Genomic DNA, 20,682 nt, shown 5'->3' on the forward strand with positions numbered 1-20,682 from the left:
AGCCGCCGGAGTCTAGACAGACGGCGGCGGCGGCGGCGGGGCCGGGTCTTTCTCTTTGCATCTTGCTCTGTGTCACCCGGGGAACAATTTATTGGTCTAAAGCTGTCTAATTCCGCCTCTTTGATCTCCTGGCTTTCTTGCTTGCTTCCTCTTCCTTTAACTATTTTAGGTTTTTATATCCTGCCCGAAAGCGATGCTATTTGGAATATTTAGTTTTTCTTCCCTACCCGTGTTACAGCCTCCATTCCCCAACTGAGACACGCTATCATCTTGATCCTGCATAAAGAGCATCCCAGGTTATTGCCCCCCCCCCAGCCCCTGTGTCCCCAGGGGAAACCAGCAGGCGCCCACCTGCCGGGACAGCCCCCCATCTCTCCACCCACACCCATGGGCAGTCCACTAGGCAGGAACTGGGGCTCCGTTGCATCCGGGTCTGAACCCTCTTGCTGCCTTTTGTGCTCCTGGGACCCCCTGAGAGGGTGCAGTGAGCAGGGGGCGGCCTGGACTTTCTGAAAGTGATGGGAAGTGCTTTGTACACAGGGAACCAAACTCTATAATTTAGAGGAGAATTTCCGGGGCAATTCCATTGTGAGGTCGGGTTTATGGTGTGCAATCGAGCTGAGCAGTAAAAGGCATACTGACCTGGCGGATGGGCTTCCAGCGAGGCCTGAGCAGTTTATGAGGCCTTTAGGGGAAGGGTTCGCCCCACCACACTCCAACGAGCGGTGGGCAGCATGAGCTCCGGCTGGTCCAACCCTGCGTAGGGGTTGGAGGCTTGGAAAGGTAAGGTCCAGGCACTGGGGGCCTGAATGGGAAGGAGGGAAATTATTGTGTTCTGCTGTGAGCCAGCCTTGGATATGTGAAGCCGCTAGAACTGGGTGGTCTTACTAGAGGGGGTCCCCCTATTTGTTTTGGGGGTCTCCAAAAAGAAATGGAGATTCATAGTGGGCTGAAGCCGCCAGGCACCTGGGGCTTCTCTCCTCTCAAACTGGCTCTACCATATGTATTGCTTGCTCCCAAGCACTCAAGACCATGAGGAGCTGGCAGAGGCCCATGGGTGGCCCCGGTAAAGGCTTCCAGAAAAGTCCCAGCACTAGGGGTACCTGGAAGGGTGTAGGGTCTGAGGTTCCTCCAGCCTTGGAGGAAAGAGACTTGGTTCCCCTTGAGCGAGGGGAAACCAGAGGTTGCCGGGAGGAACAAAAGAGTGTCCAGCTATTTCTTAGGCTGCCAGAGGCCAGCCAGGTGCCCAGGAGCGAATGCATAGAGCCTGCCAGGACAGCGGTGTCCAGGAGGCAGGAGGGGAACCCCACGTTAATAAATCTGTTGGCAAATGAGGCTCATTAATAGATAAATATTTCACTGCTTCCTTTAAGGCGGATAAACAGTGTGCCTCCGATTAAGGAAAGGAAGCTGGGAGACGTTGACTTTATTTGAACCACATGGTTCCAGTTTGCGGTGGCGTTCTCGCTGCAGCTGGAAGTGACGCTGCGCCGGCCCCATCTGGATCATAGTCCAACTGGGCCTATCGCCCAGTGGACGTGGCGGAGGGTGGGGCGTGCGGGGGGGTACAAGCGGGCAAAAAACCGATTTGCCCGAAACTGAGACTTGCCCATGGACTGCCGTGGGTCGGGCGGGTGCGCCGAGTGTAGAGACCCTCCCGAGGCTGGGTCAGTAGACAGGACAGGGTTCGGGAGGCCTGCAGGCTTGCTCCAGAGTTCGGTAATAGGCTAAAGGAGGCTGTGCCCGGCCGCCCCGCGCAGCCTCTGCAGGCCAGGCGTCCACGCTGCGGTGAGCTGAGCGCTCGCGCGGAGCCTCGGGGTCCTTTTCCCGCGGGACGCGTCAGGCCAGCCCGGCGCGGGCAGATTCGTTGGCCACATATTTGAGCCTCTTCCCCTTCCATTCTAGGCTGCGGCGGGCCCCGCGGAGCAAGACCACCTGTGAGGGCTGCTGAGATTGGCGGAGGCGGTCATGTGGGCGGTCACGTGCTGCGGCGAGCTCCGTCCAAAAGAAAATGGGGTTTGGTGTAAATCTGGGGGTGTAATGTTATCATATATCACGCTACCTCGTAAAACCGACACTGAAAGCTGCCGGACAACAAATCACAGGTCAAAATTATGAGTTCTTCGTATTATGTGAATGCGCTTTTTAGCAAATATACGGCGGGGGCTTCTCTGTTCCAAAATGCCGAGCCGACTTCTTGCTCCTTTGCGCCCAACTCGCAGAGAAGCGGCTACGGGGCGGGCGCCGGCGCCTTCGCTTCCACCGTACCGGGCTTGTACAATGTCAACAGCCCCCTCTATCAGAGCCCCTTCGCGTCCGGGTACGGCCTGGGTGCCGACGCCTACGGCAACCTGCCCTGCGCCTCCTACGACCAAAACATCCCCGGGCTCTGCGGTGACCTCGCCAAAGGCGCTTGCGACAAGGCGGACGAAGGCGCGCTGCACGGCCCGGCGGAGGCCAATTTCCGCATCTACCCCTGGATGCGGTCTTCAGGTAGGCGAGGCAGCTAGGCTGACCGGGTGGGTAGGCGAGCGGGCGGACGGGCAGCGGGGAGCGCCCGGCTGGGGAGCGCGGAAGCGCGGAGAGAGGCGACTGCGAGCCGACGGCCCCGTGACTCCTGGCGGCGCTGCCTTTCTGGTTTTAATTAGAGTCAAGGCGCCATAGCGTGGAGAGCCCGTAGCATTGTATGTAAATGAGGCTCATAAAACTTTTTATGACCCAATTAATGGGTTCGATCCTCGTAAATTTATTTAACTCCATTTGCCTTGGAATTTTAACATTTTGTTCGCTATTCTGACTCTCTCCCTCTTTCTCTCTCCCTTTCTTCCCTCGCTCCCTCCTCCTTTTCCTTTGGGCCTGGCTTTTCTTTTTCAAAAGCAGGAAGAGCCAAACCCTTCATCAGGGCCCCTCTTACGCCCCTGTGCCAGGGGACAGTTAAAGGAGGGGTGGGGAACGAGAGCGGGGACAGGGGGTCGGAGTGCCCCTGGAAGGTCCGGCTATGGGGGCGCGGTCTGCTAGGAAGGAAAGGCGCCCCTGGAGTGCGGACCGCCCGAGGGTCACCCACTTGCCTAGCAAGGGGCGGGGGGAAGCGGCCCAGCTCGCCTTTGAATGGCAAAAGCGCAGCGTCTCCCACTTGCCCACACTCTATATTTACAATTTCCCTTTGTCAGGGGGAAGCAGGACATTGTGGAAGCCTAGCCGGCTGGAAAGGACGGTTGTAAAGTTGGGATTCTGCGCCTTTCCTCCTCACAGAGCTGCCTGCGCTCTGGCACCGCAGTTGGGGTCTTCCGCTAACACTCCCGCTCCTCCCCCAGCCCCTTTCGGGGGGCGCGGGTGGGGGGGGGGACGCGCGCCCGGGTCAGCGCTGGGAGAAAGGTGCGGGCTCTGGGACGGCGGCCTGGCTAATGCGCTGTCCTGTCTGTGTCTCTGTTGGTTTATCTGTCCATGTGTCCATGTGTCCTGTCTGCTCCCAGGGCCCGACAGGAAGCGGGGCCGCCAGACCTATACGCGCTACCAGACGCTGGAGCTGGAGAAGGAGTTCCACTTCAACCGCTACCTGACGCGGCGCCGCCGCATCGAGATCGCCCACGCGCTCTGCCTCACCGAGCGCCAGATCAAGATCTGGTTCCAGAACCGCCGCATGAAATGGAAGAAAGAGCATAAAGATGAGGGTCCGGCCACCGCAGCCCCCGAGGGCGCCGTGCCCGCCGCCGCTGCCGCCACCGCCGCCGCCGCCGCCGCCGCCACCGACAAGGCCGACGATGAGGACGAAGACGAAGAAGATGACGATGAAGAGGAGGAGGAATGAGGGGCCAAGTCCGGGCCCTGGCTGCACCAGACAGTCGGGAAAAGCGTCTTTAGAGACTCATTGATTTTATTTACAAAAGTGGAAAAAATAAAAAGAAAACGTAAAACAAAAACAAAAACAAAAACAGTCCCCAACCTGCACCCATCTGCCCCACGACCCACTCCAGCTCCCATCTTTTCTGGACCGAGCAGCCGCCTAGATTGGGTCCCCTTGGGGCTCTTTCTGCCCCCAAGGATCCCCAGCAGACACCCTCCCTAACCCCAGTCCGACCAGCTCTGCGCTGGCACGGCTAAAATACTACCTAGCACAGGCCTCGGCCAGAGGCACCCCAAACTACCTATGGGCCCATCCCCAGTAGGCCTCCTCTCCCAGGAAGCCCAGACATGTCCCAACACTGGCAGACACCCAGCACCTCCCCCATACCGCAAAGGACCTGATTCTCTCAGTACTACCTACTTTCCCAAACTACCTATTTTGTGCTCACTGGCTTGCCTGCTACCTAGTCCCGGCCCCTTCCTCCGCCAGGCCCCTCCTGCTTCTGCCTGGCAGCCTTTGGGGTCCCTGAGGCTGCGTGGAGAAGGGCTGGGGTCCGGGGACCAGGGTATTGGCTTCTATTTAAATTGAAAAATAATATATTTATTCCAAAGCATTCTAAGTGCTGCAACCTAGAATCCCTCCTTCTCTGGCCTGGGCACCCCAAGTTCAGGCCCATTACTCCTACTTCTGGAGGGGAGCATTCCCAAGCTAGCTGCAGATCTCTGGGTTAGCTTCTGCTTAGTAGGACTACAGAGATGCTCCCAGCCTTCCTGCACCTTCCCTGGTCCCTGTGTCCTACTGTCTAGCCATGTTGAATATGTACACCCTGACTTTTCCTACAATAGCAAATATTGTATATTTGAACAAGATTTTTTTTTTTTTTGTCATTTATATAGTCTTGGAGCTCATTTGTAAGGCAATGTCTTGACTTGGGAAGGATGTGTTAATGGGGTGACTTTGTAGCATGGTGTGTTGTCTTGAGCTAACTTTATAGCTGGTGGAGAGGACTGATGCCCCTCCCAATGCCCTTCATCTCTTGTGTTGTCCTGCGTCCCCCTTGTCCCTGTAGGCTCTAGCTTGGGGTTCCAGGAATGGGAAGGCACACTTCCTGTCTTGCCCAGCTAACCGTGTTTTATGTAACAGAAAAATAAAGATGCTTGGTGACAAAAAAAATGTGGACTGCTTTATACAGGGTGCGAAGGGGTGCGAGGGGGAGCTGGGAAAGAGAGGTAAGCCTGGTTGGGGGTAGCCTAGCCAGGGTTTGCTATGTCTGGAAGCCCACAGAGGTTTGGGGGAAGCAAAACTAGAAGGACAAATAGGGTCCAAGTGTCGAGTGTCGATATGTTGGTGTAAATGTGTGTCAAGTCCCTTTTTGTGTGGATTCTAAGGTGTAGATTTGTATAGGTTTGTGTGTACCTCTTTTTTTAATATGTGTATTTTATGTATGTGTGTTTTACTGCATAAGTCAGTGATTTTATGCAATTCTGTGTCCAAAATTGAGTGCATGTGTTTCTGGTGTAAATAGATGCACTCATTTGTGCCCATAACTGGGTGTGTGCATTTCTGTGTGTCCATGATTGCATATGTGCATTTCTCAGGACATTTTCATCTTGGTTTTGTGTGTGTGTGTGTGTGTGTGTGCGCAAAACATCTTCCACATCTCTTGAAAACGGAATCTTCAATGGATACATTATATTCCAAGAATCTCCCTTAAAAAACAAAAAACAAAACAAAACAAAACACCTCTACAAATTCCATGAGTGAACCCAAAATCCACCCTTCCCTCTAAGGCTGTGGGGTGGGCTTGGAAAGGGGTATTACCCTTGCCAGTGATCCCGAATATTCCATGAGTCCTGAAAACGGCCCCATGCTAGGAGGGGGGATTCAGGGCCTCTGACGCAGCCCCCCTCCCACCCGCATTCAGGCAAAGCGAGGGCCTCTGGGCGCAGCACTGCAACTGAGGGGTATGGGAAGGGCAGGGGTCCGCACACGCGGGCTGCCGAGCCTTAGCGGGGGTGTCCGGGTGCGGGGAAGGTGGAGGGTCTGGGTAAGGGAGAGGGACAATAGGGACAGCGCAGAGTAGTCTGAGCTCTGCAGGCGAAGACCTGGACTCCCGTCTCCTGCCTAGGTTGGGCCCGCTTCTTATTGCTCTTTTAATAAAACCTGGCCCAACTGGGTTTGTAAAACCTGCGGCCCCAAGTCCGGGCGGCCTCGGTGGTAAGATGGCGCCGGTGTAAGAGCTGCCTCCTCTTAGTGATGGGGAAAGGGTCATAAATCCGTTGTTGTTTATGAAAATTTACAACTTTGCAATACAACTTTATGAGTTGTTCGGCCCTTCCATTGGCCGCTGTCGGTCATGTGGATGGGAACCGTGAACATGAACTTTTTTATAATTTCCCTTGCGAGAATAGAGCCGCATTCTTTTGCTCCGCTTCGTCCTGCCTGCTTCGGAGCTCTGCCTTCCAGCCGGGCTTGGCTGCGCTTTGTCCGGCGATGGCGAGCGAGACGAGGCCCTGGCCCGGCCCGGCCCGGCCGCTCCCGCTGGAGGTGGGGCGCGTCCAGTTCCAGGCGCCGCCGCCGCCGCTTTGCAACTCGCAACCTGGCTAATTTCCGCGTCCTCTGGCATCAGGAAGGAGGAAGATTCGTCTCCCCGGCTGCCCAAGCGACAGCTGTCAGAGGGGTAGGAGCTTCTGGGAGCCGCCATCTGAAGGTGAGACATGTGGGGAGACAGGAGCAAAGGTGGTGAGATGGCAGCCGGCGCCGGCGGCGGTGGGAGAGGGCACCCAGGGAGGCTTTGAAGACCCTCGCCCACACTCACCGTTCACACTTGCCCCCTCCATCACGCGCGCATGCACACACACACGAACACGCGCGCGCGCGCGCACACACACACACACACACACACACTCCCTTTCTCTCTCCTCTCCCTGGTTCACCATGGCAGTAAATGCCAGCCTTCCTTCGTGGCACAGCGTCCTGGCATGGGGTGGGAGCACTATGGTCTCTCTCTCTTCTTCCCCAGCGACCTTGCCTGGCCCCCAAAAGAAGTGGCCCTGCACTCGGCGTTCCCTACCAGCCTCTCTGATTTGGATTTTCTTTTTTTTTTTTTTTAATTCATGACCCAGTTGGCTCGACTGAATTCCCCAACAACTGGAGACAGCTCCCGATCTGGGGAGGTGGGAAGAGGTGAGGGCAAAGTGAATTAATTAACTGACATGCGTTTTACTGGTATCAACACAACACCTTCTGTTCCAAGGGAATCGGTTTCTGGAGAGAAAGAATGAGGGAAAAAAGCAAACAAAAACTTACTAATTCAGCCAGGTTCCTCTGCTGATTGTCTGCTTGCCTTCACGCGGTTTTCCGATGACACGGGTGTCTGAAGCGCGGGGAGAGGGACTAGGTGCGTGGGTGGAACTCTGTGTTGGAGGAGAGGATGGGGTTAATTGGCTGGGTGTTGCTTGGCGGGAAGTTTTGGTTCAGAGAACGTAGTGGTGTTATTGAGTGTGGCAGGGGCCGCAGCTAAGGTTGAAGGAAGGACGCAAACCGAGTCTGGGCGATAGGGGGACCCCCCACCCACCTCGGCGCAGCCGACTGGCGACCGCAAGCCCCACTTTCCGCGAGCCTGAAGAGGGACAGTGGAGCCGCGGGGTTGGAGGCACGGAGGGTGCCGTGGGCGTTGGCTTTCTGTGGTGCGGTGGCACAGATCGCGGGTTGGCCTGGGTGCCCCTCGGCCAGATTTGCCCCAGGAGCTTCCTGGGACTGCGACCAGAAACAATCCAGAGGCTCTGGGCTCGAGTTCTTTTTGTTTGTTTTGTGGCTTCGGTTGCTGTTTTCTCACCTTAAGAGAGTACCTTGCTATGCATTAGAAAATTCGGAAGGGGCTGTGGACGTTTGGGACGGCCGCGCGCGCTGTGGGTGCGCTCGGGGCGGATAAAGCGGCGCATTTGCGTCGCAGGGCCGCGGGCTGCCTGACTGCGGCTGCCGCGGGCAGATTATTTATTGCGACCGCGCCGGGCGCTCGCTGCTGCCACGCTGTGGCCGTCGCCGGGACCGACGCCAGCCGCAGCCCCGCGTCGTGCAGCCTGGCGCGACTGCTGCGCGGGCCCCTCGGAGATTCCCAAGCAGGCCGAGGAGAGGGGGGCAAGGGAGGACTCGAGGGGCGGCCTCCCAGGGCCTATCGGGAACCTCCCCCGCCTTGGCCACCTCTGACAAGAGCTGGACGCCCGACTAGACTCGGGTCTTCCCCCACCCCCAGCGCCATGGAGACTGGTTGCACAGGCGGCCTGGCACGTCATGGCTGCTTCTGTCCAAACTGCGCGTCCCAAGGCGCCCCCCGGGGCGCACGCTGGTGCGGGGAAGGCGCCCGCTTCGGGATTTTGAAATCGGAGAGACCGCTCCTGGTCCTGAGGCCTGCAGGCCTGGCTGGCCCTGAGGAGGACTGACTATGGCAAGAAAGGCGGGCTTTGGCGTCAGGCGAGGGCCTGTGACAGGCAGAGGCCGCACCTGTGCGCTGTGGGCTCTGTCCTGGGCTACAGATCCAGAGGCCCTCAAGGTCCCCCACACACACCGGCAGGCCGCCCCCCAGGCTGGCGGAGGTCGAGTGGGCAGCCCAGGGAAAGGGCAGACTGTGGGGCCCTGCACGCCATCCAGTCCCCTTTGAAGAGCAGCTGAAAGGTAAGTGGACTTTCTCTGTGGCTTTGACCTAGAAGAGAGTCCTAGTAGCCATTCTCACTATCCCAGGAGAGGCTCCCTCCAGCGTCTGGGGCTCCTATTCTTGCCTGAGTGTGTCTATGTCTCTCGCTCGCTGTTTCTCTCTCTCTCTCTCTCTCTATATATATATAGGCACCTAATGCTGGTTGGAGAAATAAATTGGGTCATCGCCAACATAAAATGTACCAGCCTGGGCTAACACATAGAGATTTCTATTTATTTATTTTTTTTAATCTCAGAGCCTGTAGAAGCTAGAAATATAATGTTTTTTGGCTCTTAGCTGAGAAATCAAATTCTGTCATTGTCTGGGGTAATTATTAGATAAAAAATCCAAGTCAAACCATAACAAATAATAACCGTGGTATTTGGAATAAACTGCCATCAGTCCCAGTACTGTGTGAGACCTGGAGGTATAACACAGGAATTATAAATGTAAGCATTTATCAACATCTCTGAACAGTTATTTTTGTCTTGAACAACAATCATTTGTTTGAAATCACTGTCATCTAATGGTCTTGTTTAAGAAACAATAACTCAAACATGGTTTTCTTTGGACATAGCTTTCAAAAAATAGTTCCCTTTAGAATTTTTAACTGAGTTTTCATTTTCAGCTATCCTATCCATTCTCTGAGGAAATTCCAGGGAAATGTTACATTCTATCCTCTCCTGCCAGGCCCTTCTTCATATATATATGCAAAGGGGAAACTTCCCTAGCTTGGATTGGTTGGGGCACAGGCAGAAGGTTTCTGGGTCCAGCCCCCATCGGGTGGGCAGAAGCCATTTTCAGGGGTGCTTGCTAGGTTCTGTGGAAGCCACCAGTAACCCAGTCCTTTCCCAGTTTTCTCCTTTTGAGGGAAGTGAGGGCAGGGGAAAAAATAAAAAAGCAGGGAAGAGATTAAGGAAGTCGTTGGCAGATTCCTAGGAGGGCATTTCTACCCCCCCCCAAGTCCTGAACCCCATGAGCCTGCAGACCAGAGTTTTACAGATCTTACAAACATCCTCTGGAAATTCAACCAAATTGTATAAATAGTCTTTTTTCAGCCTCCACAGAATTGAGGATTTTAAACCTAATTCAAGGGTTTTACAAGCCCAACAAATACAGTTGTAAAAATGCCATTGGAAAGATATCACATTTTACAAAATGAGATTGATCAATGTGCTGTAAAAGTCAACTATCTCGAAGGCACACCTATCAAGCAAGGAAAAGCAACCCAGGACAAGCTTTTCACGTCCTGTCTGGGGAAGGCCAGGCCTGGGACCACGGTAAAAAGCAATGCAGGCGGTTCCTGGAGCCGTTGAAACAGCTATTCCTGGTATTAGAGCAACTGCAGGCGGCAGGCCCCCAACAGTCCCAGGAAAGGCATGGAAAAGGGTACACTCCAGCAAAGCGCACGCTGTGGGGAGGCCCCCCAACCAAGCACAGCAGTGATCTCACAGCCTTGGGACATCCCAGGTGCCCTCTATGCCTGGCTGGGCAGGGAGCTTGGGTCGCTGTGCCTCTGAAATGAGGACAGAGATTCCGCATCTGGATCTGTCTCAGCTCTGAGCAGTCCGGGTGTCGGGAGGGAGAGTCCCAAGTGCTGGGAGAGGGGAGCAGGTCCCATGGCTGGCTTTGGAGCTTAGTCTCAAGGTCACTCCTCTGTAGGTCCCTTTCTTGTTGAAACCAGTGGTTTCTGGCCTCTCAGTTCCTGGGTTCAAAGATGGGACCCTGACGCACAGCTTGTGGGGTGCTTTGAGGCCACGCAATCGCTGGCCATTGGAGGGGAGCCCGTGGGAACTCAAAGGAGACGTGTTGTCTGTGGGAGGATGGGGCCACTGGGGGAAGACGTTAGGCCCATCCTGGTCAGCTGGAGGTGAGCCTTCCGCACCCAGCGGCAGCGAGGCCCAGGCCCTTGGTGGGTGTGGGGAAGGAGAGCAAGAAGGGATGCACCGATTCCTAAGGTGCAGGAGTGAGGAGCAGGGCGTGAAGGCCTGGTTTCTCAGACCCCCTTATTCAACTCCGGAATGCGCACCCACCGGTAGGGGGGTGCAGAGGGAGGGGCAAACTCAGGGCCCGGCGCGAGGGCAGGCCGACGGGGAGCAAAGCCTTCGTTGTCACCGCCCCTCCGGGCGCGGGGCTGTCAGGTTTCCTGTTTGGAAAGAAAAACCGGCAAAATCGAACTAGGCAAGAAGGGGAGGAGGAAGGAGCGGGCCTGGCGGGGGCCTTTGCTGCGGCCCGGACTCTCGTGCCCCTACCCCGGCCTGATTCGCACGTCCCTATCCGGGCTGTGCCCGCCGCTGGCGTTCGGGAGGAGAGCCGGGCCGGCTGGCTGTGCGCGCCCATTAATCTGCCGGGCGGGCGGCGGGCGGGCGGGCTGGGGGCTGTTTGTAACTTTGCTGCCTCGGTCGCCGCGGTCCCCGGGGAGCGGGCTCCAGCGCTCGCTCCCATTGGCCGCCGCCGCGTCAGCTGGTGCGATTTGCTGCTGTCGCTTTTGGCGTTCGGCCATCCAGAAACAAACCAGTTCGATGACTACTAATAGTTATAGCCAGATGTACTAATACACAACAAATCACAGTCCTGCAGAGGGGCGCGCAAATGAGTTCCTATTTTGTGAATCCCACTTTCCCCGGGAGCCTGCCCAGCGGCCAGGACTCCTTCTTGGGCCAGCTGCCCCTCTACCCGGCCGGCTATGACGCGCTGAGGCCCTTCCCGGCCTCGTACGGGGCGTCGAGCCTCCCGGACAAGACGTACACCTCACCTTGTTTCTACCAACAGTCCAACTCGGTCCTGGCCTGCAACCGGGCGTCCTACGAGTACGGGGCCTCGTGCTTCTATTCTGATAAGGACCTCAGTGGCGCCTCGCCCTCGGGCAGTGGCAAGCAGAGGGGCCCCGGGGACTACCTGCACTTTTCTCCCGAGCAGCAGTACAAACCCGACAGCAGCAGCGTGCCGGGCAAAGCCCTCCATGACGAAGGCACCGACCGGAAGTACACGAGTCCTGTTTACCCCTGGATGCAGCGGATGAACTCCTGCGCGGGTAAGGCATTTCCCTGCAGCCCCCCCAAGAGCGTGGAGGGAGAGGGGGAAAAGGGCAGGGAAAGGAGGAAGGAAGGAGGAGACAGGGAAAGCAGAAAAAGGAAATAGAAAGAAAGGAGGAAAGAATGAACAAAGTTTCCTGGCTTTTTAAAAAAGAGATTAAAACAACAACAACAACAACAACAAAACCCAACCCATTCCCAGTGAGGCAATCAAGCTGTGGCAGAGTGAGGGCACCCCACTTGTAGCCATGTAAGGTGACACCTTAGGGGATGGAGAGGGGTCACTGCCACTCTAGGTAAGACTCTGTGACAGGGGCAACCTGAACAGAGAGCTAGGCTGGATGGGAGGGAGTGCCTGCCCACACTTCCCCCTGGTAACACCCTGCTCAGATCCCCAAGCAGAGATGGCCTTCTGCACCCAGCACTAATAACTCCCCTTCACCCCCCAACCCTTCTCCTTTCTGCTTTTCAGAAACCCATATAGATAGAGGCTCTCACTTGGCTTCTTCTAGTGTCTCCCTAAAGCCTTGGAGGGCCACATCTCCAGCCTCAGGATTTTTTCTTTCTCCTCCCTCCCCTCCTCCCCCTTCCACTCAACTGCTCACTCTTAGCCAACTTCTGCCTCCTTTTGAGGACCAGCCTGAGTCTCATACACCCAGCTTGGGGGAGCCCCCCCACCTATGGGCTCCTTTGGCTTCAGAACAGATAGCCCATCACAGTCCTACATTTCCAGAAACCCCAGATGGCCCATAGCTCCATCCCTTTGCCTCTGTTTTCCAAAAATTCGACAGAGAATCCTTGGAGCAGGGCAGAACCTAATGCAGAATTTTTAACTGATAGTGTTTTGCTTTAAGATCCACTTGTTTGTTGTTGTTGTTGTTGTTTTTCCAAGGGAGCTCTGCATTTTTCAGAAGGGCCATATAATTTGGGGGGAGTTTGCAAAGATTTGAGAGGGCTGACCATTTTTCATCATTGAAAAAAAAAAAAAAACCACCAAAACCCATGTCGAGTCCTGACACGTCTGGCCACAGTAACACCTTCACAGGGATCGGTGTGTGAATTCCAAGTGTCCATCCTATTCACAGGGTTCCACACCCATCACTTCAAGACACACACCCTACATTCCCACAAAAACACAACTCAGGTGCCCTGAATTAAGAATGCTCATTCTTTCTTCTGCTTGTAATGATTTTCTTACAGAGCAGATTTCCCCCAAAACAATAACTTCTCACTCCAGACTGTTTTAGGTGGAAAACATCTCCCTTGGTATGAAATAATCTTCTCCCATCCTACCGGCTTTTGGCCTTAGACATAGCGAAAAGAGGCTGGAGTGGAGGCGGGTGGTTTCCAGTTTAGAGGCCGGGGGCGCGGGGCGCGGGTCTGCCTGGTTCGGCTGCCGGGATCCTGGCTCACCGGCGCCCGGCCTTTTCTGCCCGCAGGTGCTGTGTATGGGAGTCACGGGCGCCGAGGCCGCCAGACCTATACACGCTACCAGACGCTGGAGCTGGAGAAGGAGTTCCACTTCAACCGCTACCTGACGCGGCGCCGCCGCATCGAGATCGCCAACGCGCTCTGCCTCACCGAGCGCCAGATCAAGATCTGGTTCCAGAACCGCCGCATGAAGTGGAAAAAGGAAAATAAACTCATCAATTCCACACAGCCCAGCGGGGAGGACGCTGAGGCAAAGGCGGGCGAGTAAACGCCTGGGCAGGGACCAGGCCAGCGCCGCAACCTCCCTCGGCTTTGCCCCTTTGCCTTCGCCTGCTCCCCAACTTTTCTCCCCCGCCTGCTCCCATCCGGGGGGCTTCTGCAGCTTCAGGGGAGCAGGAGCTTTTCAAACGCCTGAGCATTTATTTCTTACAAAAAAAAAAAAAAATCTACACACAGCCAATCCCAGCAGTGGAGCGGGGCGCACTGCACATACAGTCCCGCTCTCCAAGGCTGCCCTAGTCGGCTCCGGATCCCAGGGCGCTCCCCGATTTCGTCCCCGGCTCTTGTGCCAGCGCCTTTGCGTGCCCCTGAGCTCGGGACGCGGGGTTGCTGGAGAGGAAAGAACCTGGGTCGAGCCCCTTTTGGTGTCTGGGCGTTTCCGCCTCGGTCCCTCGCCACCAAGTCGCGGAGGTCACCACCGAATCGACTCAGGCCACTGGAAAGAGGGGGCCTAAAGGCTGGGGCCCCAGCACTACCGTGGCATCCCAGGCCGCTCCTAGACAGGAAGAAGCGTGAGGAACAAAGGGGACCCTGAGACAGCCTCCTCTCTCGGCCCCGCGCGCAACCGTCCGTGGAAGAGAAGCAGCCTCAGCCGAGCCGACCTAACCTGGGCGCGAGCGGAACTTTACAGCCCCCGGAGAGACTGGGCTCCCGAAGGCTCCAGCTCCGGATCCCGGATCCCCGCCTTCGATAGTGCCTGCGCTTCTACCACAGTGGCTTTCAGGACCTAAGGAGGCTGCTCAGGACCCTGGGAACGGCAAAAGTCCTGGTTTCCAAATGTGCCAGGGGTGCCCGCGACGCTCAGCCTCCAGCGGGAAGTACTCCCCAGGCCTTTCGGCTGTGTTTGTGATTTACTTTCGTCTTTCAGGACCGGGGAAAATATCTACGAAGATACTAGGCACTGCCACGAAATGTTTCCATTAGCACCCTCATCTTACTCCTGGAGGTGTAAGCCAGACCCTAATAATTCGGCCCAAGGATCCCCAGCCTCCCAGCAGCTTCTGTGGCTGCGGGGAGTCTGGGCCCACTCGGTGGGTTCAGCGAGAACCCTCCGACTTGGGGCCCGGCTGTCTCGAGGAAAGGGACCTGGTGGGGAAGATTCTCCAGATTGGATACTTAAAGCAAATCAAATAGCGAACTAATGACACGAAAACCATATTTACACAAAAGAAAAATCGACTCCGGTTATAAAAGTGTATGGAATTTGACCTCGCCTCGGAGAAACACTACACAAAAGCTATCTTTAATAGACGCCTGTCATTTAAGAGCGGCAGGGACGCTGTCCCTCATGCACTCACAGAAAAACAGAGCCGTAATTGTAGCTGCTGCTGCGGGCAGGATTTATTTCTCCAATTGGCTAAATGGCCTCCCCCCTTCCCCGAAGGTGATATCTGTATTTTCAAATTTCAGAGCTGCCGGCACGACGGGCAGAACCGACCCCAACCTCGACACAAAAATAAGAGGGGCTGCACAGCGGGGAAATAAAGTTGTTGTAAATAAAATCCAAGTCACCATCTCCCCCCCAATCCTCTGCATCCTCGCCGGACGCGCGATCGGCAGCTGACGGCCTCACAATTGGTACATCCTAATGGAACTGCGAGGGAAATGCAATAATTTTGCCATAATGGGCTGTAACCTCAATTCGACCCCGGCCCTTGCAGCCCTGGGTCGGAAGCGGAGCGATGCGCCCTGCCTCCAGCGGGTGGCGCTCGAGTCCGACTGAACGGCGGCGGCGGGTGGCGGGCACGCGCCTGGGGCGCGCGCGCCACCCCTCTCGCCTCCACCCAACTCCCCCATTAGTGCACGAGTTTACCTCTAGAGGTCATCAGGCAGGATTTACGACTGGACAACAAAAGCACGTGATTCGAAGTCGTACCCCATATTTGGGTGCCTACGTAGGAGGGAACCAAGTACATGTCCCAGTCATTTCCATAATTCATCATAAATTGTGCAAGGGTGCTATAGACGCACAAACGACCGCGAGCCACAAATCAAGCACACATATCAAAAAACAAATGAGCTCTTATTTTGTAAACTCATTTTGCGGTCGCTATCCAAATGGCCCGGACTACCAGTTGCATAATTATGGAGATCATAGTTCCGTGAGCGAGCAATTCAGGGACTCGGCGAGCATGCACTCCGGCAGGTACGGCTACGGCTACAATGGCATGGATCTCAGCGTCGGCCGCTCAGGCTCCGGCCACTTTGGCTCCGGGGAGCGCGCCCGCAGCTACGCGGCCGGCGCCAGCGCGGCGCCTGCCGAGCCCAGGTACAGCCAGCCGGCCACGTCCACGCACTCGCCTCCGCCCGACCCGCTGCCCTGCTCCGCCGTGGCCCCCTCGCCCGGCAGCGACAGCCACCACGGCGGGAAAAACTCCCTGGGCAACTCCAGCGGCGCCTCGGCCAACGCCGGCAGCACCCACATCAGCAGCAGAGAGGGGGTTGGCACGGCGTCCGGAGCCGAGGAGGACGCCCCCGCCAGCAGCGAGCAGGCGGGCGCGCAGAGCGAGCCGAGCCCGGCGCCGCCCGCCCAACCCCAGATCTACCCCTGGATGCGCAAGCTGCACATAAGTCATGGTAAAGCCAGCCTTTTTCTAAATCCACGCGGCCGCGGGGGCGCGGCTCTCGGTCCCCCTTCTCTCCTTTACCGCCTTCTCTCCCCATCTCTCCCCTGGTCTTGCCTCTCCCAGCCCTGTGGAGTCTCTCCCCGCCGTTCTCCTTCCCCTGCCTTCCTCCTTCCACCTTCTCTTCTCTGCAGTGCCCAACGCTCGCAAGTGGGGGCGGGGGGGTGGGGAGGAGAAGGGCCGTTGGCCAGGCAAATCTAGATGTTGGAACCGGGGAGGAAAGGAAAAATCCCATATCGAACCCCAGCGCCTTGGAACGCGCTCCCGGGTCAGGCCAGCCGAGCAGGGCGCAGAGAGGTAGAGGATGGCAGTAGGGGCCGTGAATCGGGCTTGTCAGGGTGGATAATTTATGAGGAGGGCTACGCTGGGGAAACAGCGTTACTAATTAGAATCCCCGAAAAGGGGCTTGGGGGGGTGAATAATTGAGGCGAGAGCCGGCGGGATTCTGAAGTTTGGGGGCAGAAGGGACAGCAGGAAAGGGGAAGAAAAAAGAAAGAGGCGCCCCAAGCGTGCAGGCTGGAACAGAAGGCGGCTCGCGGGGCTGGAACTTTAAGGGAGGGTGACCTGGAGGCCACTTGGGCGCTTAGGGAAGGGCCTTGCTTCTGTGGGTTTCTGAGAGGTGGGCTGCCTGGGAGGGCTGTGCCCCGCCTCAGGACTCCAGGGGCAGGGCCAGAGGGCAGGAGAGGGGTGAAGGAAAACCGGGCGATCCTCCGGGACGCGGCTCCAGCCTCAGATGGGCCGATTGTTCCCAGAGTCCAAATTGTATTGTTTTCTCTCTAGAAAGGAAGAGGGAAGGAAATTCGGGAGGGGTGGGCGTGCTAGGAGAGAGGACTTGTTGAGCTTTCCCCCCAGTTCCTGCTCAGGACCCTGGCTCGACTTGGGTAACCGGGGGCTGAGGAGTTCGTGGCTAAATCGCTGACTTTTCTGTTGCAGACAACATAGGCGGCCCGGAAGGCAAAAGGGCCCGGACGGCCTACACGCGCTACCAGACCCTGGAGCTGGAGAAGGAGTTCCACTTCAACCGCTACCTGACCCGCCGAAGAAGGATTGAAATAGCACATGCTCTTTGCCTCTCTGAGAGACAAATTAAAATCTGGTTCCAAAACCGGAGAATGAAGTGGAAAAAAGATAATAAGCTGAAAAGCATGAGCATGGCGGCGGCGGGAGGGGCCTTCCGCCCCTGAGTATTTGAGCGTTTAAAGTACTGAGCAGTATTAGCGGATCCCGCGTAGTGTCAGTACTAAGGTGACTTTCTGAAACTCCCTTGTGTTCCTTCTGTGAAGAAGCCCTGTTCTCGTTGCCCTAATTCATCTTTTAATCATGAGCCTGTTTATTGCCATTATAGCGCTTGTATAAGTAGATCTGCTTTCTGTTCATCTCTTTGTCCTGAATGGCTTTGTCTTGAAAAAAAAAATAGATGTTTTAACTTATTTATATGAAGCAAGCTGTGTTACTTGAAGTAACTATAACAAAAAAGAGAAAAAAAACACACAAAAAAGTCCCCCTTCAACCTCGTTTAGTGCCAATGTTGTGTGTTGCACTCCAGTTGTTTAACTGTGCATGTGAGTGGAAGTGTTCCTGTCTCAACAGCTCCAAGCTGTTAAAGATATTTTTATTCAAACTACCTATATTCCTTGTGTAATTAATGCTGTTGTAGAGGTGACTTGATGAGACACAACTTAACTTGTTTGACGTGTAGTGACTAGTGGCTCTGTGACGAAAACTGTGACTCCGAGCGGTGTGTCCCTGCGTGCCTTTGTAGGACCCTTTGCACGAACTCTGGAAGTGGCTCTCATAAGCGCAGCTTCAGTGATGTATGTTTTTGTGAACAAAGTTACAAATATTGTCCGAGTCTGGCTGTTTAAGCAAACTGTGATCAGCTTTTTTGTTTTTTTTTGTGTTTTTTTTGTATTTGTTTTTAAGGAAAAAATACTGACTGGAAACAAAAACAAAAAAATAAACTTTCTATTGTAAGTTCTCTTGGTCTGGTTTGTGCCAAAACAGTAAGCGGCTCTTTCTGCTCTTGTGTCTGTCTAGTGCTGGAAGGCAGTGAGTCTGAGGCTACCTGAGCAGCCTGCCTGTGCAAGGAGGCCTCAGACCAACACCCTGACCCGCGACCTTACTAACTCTGACCCATCAGAGTTCAGGGCAGAAGGTGGAAAAGCTGTAGGTGGTTCCAAAGCCTGAGTCCAACCTACCCATCTCTGAGGAAACCAAGCTAACTTGCTGGGTACCAGGAAAGAAAAAAAAAAAAAAAGAAAGAAAGAAAAGAAAAAAAAGAAAAAGGAAAGAAAAGAGGAAGAGAGAGAAAGGAGCACAAGCACAGGGCTTTGTTAGCTGTCCTCAGGGCCCACACAGAGGATGACTCTTTCCTAAGGTCATCCTAGGCCTCCACTTGCTGAAGAGGCTGCGACGGGCTGTGGCTCCCAGACCCTCTGCCCCTAACCCACCCAGGCACCCCTTCCCCTTCCTCACCCTGAGCTCAGTTGGCTTCTTTTGCTACAATTAATTTGCTACAAATGGAAGGTACTTACCCCATCCTAGCTCGAATGGGAAACTCCTCAGAGCAGCTAAAGTGCAACTAGAGATTTGCACATTTACCGACTGCTTACACTGATGCCGTCTTTCCTTTTAAAAGTTATAAAACAGTAAACTTTATAAGCCTCAGTTCCGGCTATATGACATTTGGGTGCCAAATGAATAGGGTTTTGTCTATGAATTAGATCGTAAAATCATCCATAGCACAGACAGATCGGCTCACTGGCTATAAAACGTCACGTGGGGCCATTAAAGTAAGTTTTATGGTTTTGGGGAGTTGACATCCAACATTATATACCACATAACATATAATCTCACTGACGCTGGACTCCATTTGACTCTTTTGCAGGCTACGTGTGCCGCCTGGTCATTCAAATTGTCAATTTTAGGTCCAGAAGTGTCCAAACCACAAGTTCTCAAAACTCTCTGAAAAATGGCTCCCTCCGAGTTAAGGTAAGCTTGCCTCCTGAGCGCTTTCAAGTTTATTTGTACTCTGGAAACTTTCTTCCTCCATCTCTCTCTCTCTCTCTCTCTCTCTCTCTCTCTCTGGTTCAATAACTCTGAGGTTGCCTCTGAATTCAAAAGGGCAGAGCCCACTTCTCCTCTGCCCACATTAGCAGCGCCGGGAGCCAGCTCTGCGGAGGCACCCCGGTGAAAAGCGCCTGTGGCCGCCGCGTCCCCAGGCCTAACTTTAATTGCTGCACAACCGCGAATGTTAATGACTTCCGCTGCTCTCGCCGGCGTGCAAAAGATGATTTTTGTGTGCGAATGGGCCTGTGTGCGGAGCCTTGGCAAGGCCAAGACCCCCATTCCGGGGGCTGGCGGGGCTGGCTCGTCGGGGGGCAGCGGGGCCCTAGGGTGGGGGCTGGGAGACAGTGGGGCGCCGGCCACGGGCGCCGAGGGCCGTGCTGCGCTGAGGAGTGCTCGGAGTTTGAAAGAAAGGCCCAGGCAGGGCCGAGGCGGACTCTGGCGGGATTCCTTACGGGGCTGTGGCAATATGTCTTCGCGGGCCGAGGTCATTTGGCAGCCCTGAATTGAGGCGGCTGCCTTCGGGGCCGAGTTTCAGGCCGGCTCTCAGAGAGCCGGAGGGTGGCAGAGGCCGGCGAGGCGCGGGCAGCACCTTCAGGCTGGGCCCCTGGGTGGCCAGGCCGAGCCCAGGACTGTGGGGACTGCGGGTCCCCACCTGGGGGGGAGGGGGAGAGCTCGACTCCCTCCCCGCCCCCACCCCCCCCCAACCCGGGACCAGGCCCTGAACCTTGTTTGCCTGCACGTTCTTTTTATTTCGGTGGGACTGTTCTCACCCGCCTGTGAGTCTGAAGCAATAAACTTTATGGCCGGATTTAACTTTAGTCTTTGAATCCCCAGGCTAAATGAAAGGAGTTAAAGGCTTTCTTTTCTTCCGCCTTCCCTTTCTTCTCCCTCTCTTCTTTCCTTTTCCTCTCCTCCTTTGTAGAATTAAGACCTGCAGGCACAGGGCGCTCAAAAGGCAACTTAGGGGTCCCCCTAGGTAACACTAAAGATTAGAGAAATTTACTTCCCCTCAACATACAGACAAATTCTGTCTTCCAAACTGCGCCCTAAAGTTTTGGGGGAAGTCTAGGTGTCTTCAATGCCCAACTTAAAAGTCCCCAGAGCCATTAGGTTGTTTTTCCTGACACCTCATAAAGGATAGTTTAGGGAAGAAATTGGTCGTTTGTCAGTGGGAGATTTCCGCCTTTCTTTTGTTAGCTGCTCTTTCTGTTTGATCCCAGGAAATTTACATAATCTATGATTTCCAAAACAGTTCCCAATATTGCACCAACAGTGAAGTAAGGTGAAATAATTTTTTTCCTGGGTCCAGTTCCAACTTGGCCTCAGCCACCATCCCCTCTGGCCCAAAGCCTCATATTCTTCAGTGGCAAAGTGACTGGGGATGCTGTGGCCTGTGCAGGGGTCTTTCTCTGGATGGGTACCCACCAGAGACTTAGCAGATTCCCCCCACTCAGCCTGAAGAATTAAGCCAAATTCTCCAGCTCAGAAGTGAAATTTAAAAATAGAAATTTCTGTCTCCAAATGCTTTTCTCCTTAGGAGCCGGATAGTTTTCTGCAAGTGCTAATTGGTAATGATATTTGCTAATGGCTTAAAGTGAAAAAAAAATTAAGGTATAGTTTGGGAATTTCAACAAACTTTATTGTGCAGAGGCCACTTAAACTCAGCATAAGTCCCACAAGTTGGTCCCCAAAGTCAGAGGTCCAAAA

The 20,682-nt window shown here is 55.0% G+C and overlaps 3 protein-coding genes and 1 long non-coding RNA gene across 7 annotated transcripts; 3 read left to right on the forward strand and 1 right to left on the reverse strand.

Annotated features, from left to right (window-relative positions):
* The first annotated feature begins 1,613 nt into the window (after positions 1–1,613).
* HOXA7 (homeobox A7) lies at positions 1,614–5,035 on the forward strand. The gene is made up of 2 exons (XM_082692280.1): positions 1,614–2,493; positions 3,474–5,035. The coding sequence occupies exons 1-2, from the start codon at positions 2,115–2,117 to the stop codon at positions 3,806–3,808; spliced, it is 714 nt and encodes a 237-aa protein (XP_082548406.1). The 5' UTR covers positions 1,614–2,114; the 3' UTR covers positions 3,809–5,035.
* A 464-nt stretch (positions 5,036–5,499) lies between these two features.
* On the forward strand, positions 5,500–13,271 carry HOXA6 (homeobox A6; the record flags this gene model as incomplete). 3 transcript variants are annotated; one of them, XM_082692277.1, is made up of 3 exons in its annotated part: positions 5,500–6,554; positions 11,310–11,571; positions 13,012–13,271. In XM_082692277.1, exons 1-3 carry the CDS (start codon positions 6,201–6,203, stop codon positions 13,269–13,271), a joined length of 876 nt encoding a protein of 291 aa, XP_082548403.1. In that variant the 5' UTR covers positions 5,500–6,200. The 3 variants fall into 3 exon arrangements, with proteins under 3 accessions (XP_082548403.1, XP_082548404.1, XP_082548405.1); XM_082692278.1 differs by having other exon boundaries at positions 5,503–6,554; positions 11,457–11,571; XM_082692279.1 differs by lacking the exon at positions 5,500–6,554 and having other exon boundaries at positions 8,544–11,571.
* LOC309844908 lies at positions 6,400–11,366 on the reverse strand. 2 transcript variants are annotated; one of them, XR_014300955.1, is made up of 3 exons: positions 11,293–11,366; positions 7,154–7,260; positions 6,400–6,548 (listed from the first exon to the last, which is right to left on the reverse strand). It is a non-coding gene; the product is annotated as an uncharacterized lncRNA (long non-coding RNA). The 2 variants fall into 2 exon arrangements; XR_014300956.1 differs by lacking the exon at positions 11,293–11,366 and having other exon boundaries at positions 7,154–8,513.
* Positions 13,272–13,294: 23 nt separating the features above from the next.
* Positions 13,295–17,880, forward strand: HOXA5 (homeobox A5). The gene is made up of 2 exons (XM_082692276.1): positions 13,295–15,859; positions 16,840–17,880. Exons 1-2 carry the CDS (start codon positions 14,965–14,967, stop codon positions 17,088–17,090), a joined length of 1,146 nt encoding a protein of 381 aa, XP_082548402.1. The 5' UTR covers positions 13,295–14,964; the 3' UTR covers positions 17,091–17,880.
* Positions 17,881–20,682: the final 2,802 nt, after the last annotated feature.

This window comes from Mustela nivalis, assembly GCF_964662115.1.
Source record: "Mustela nivalis genome assembly, chromosome: 12".
Taxonomy (NCBI): Eukaryota; Metazoa; Chordata; class Mammalia; order Carnivora; family Mustelidae; genus Mustela; species Mustela nivalis.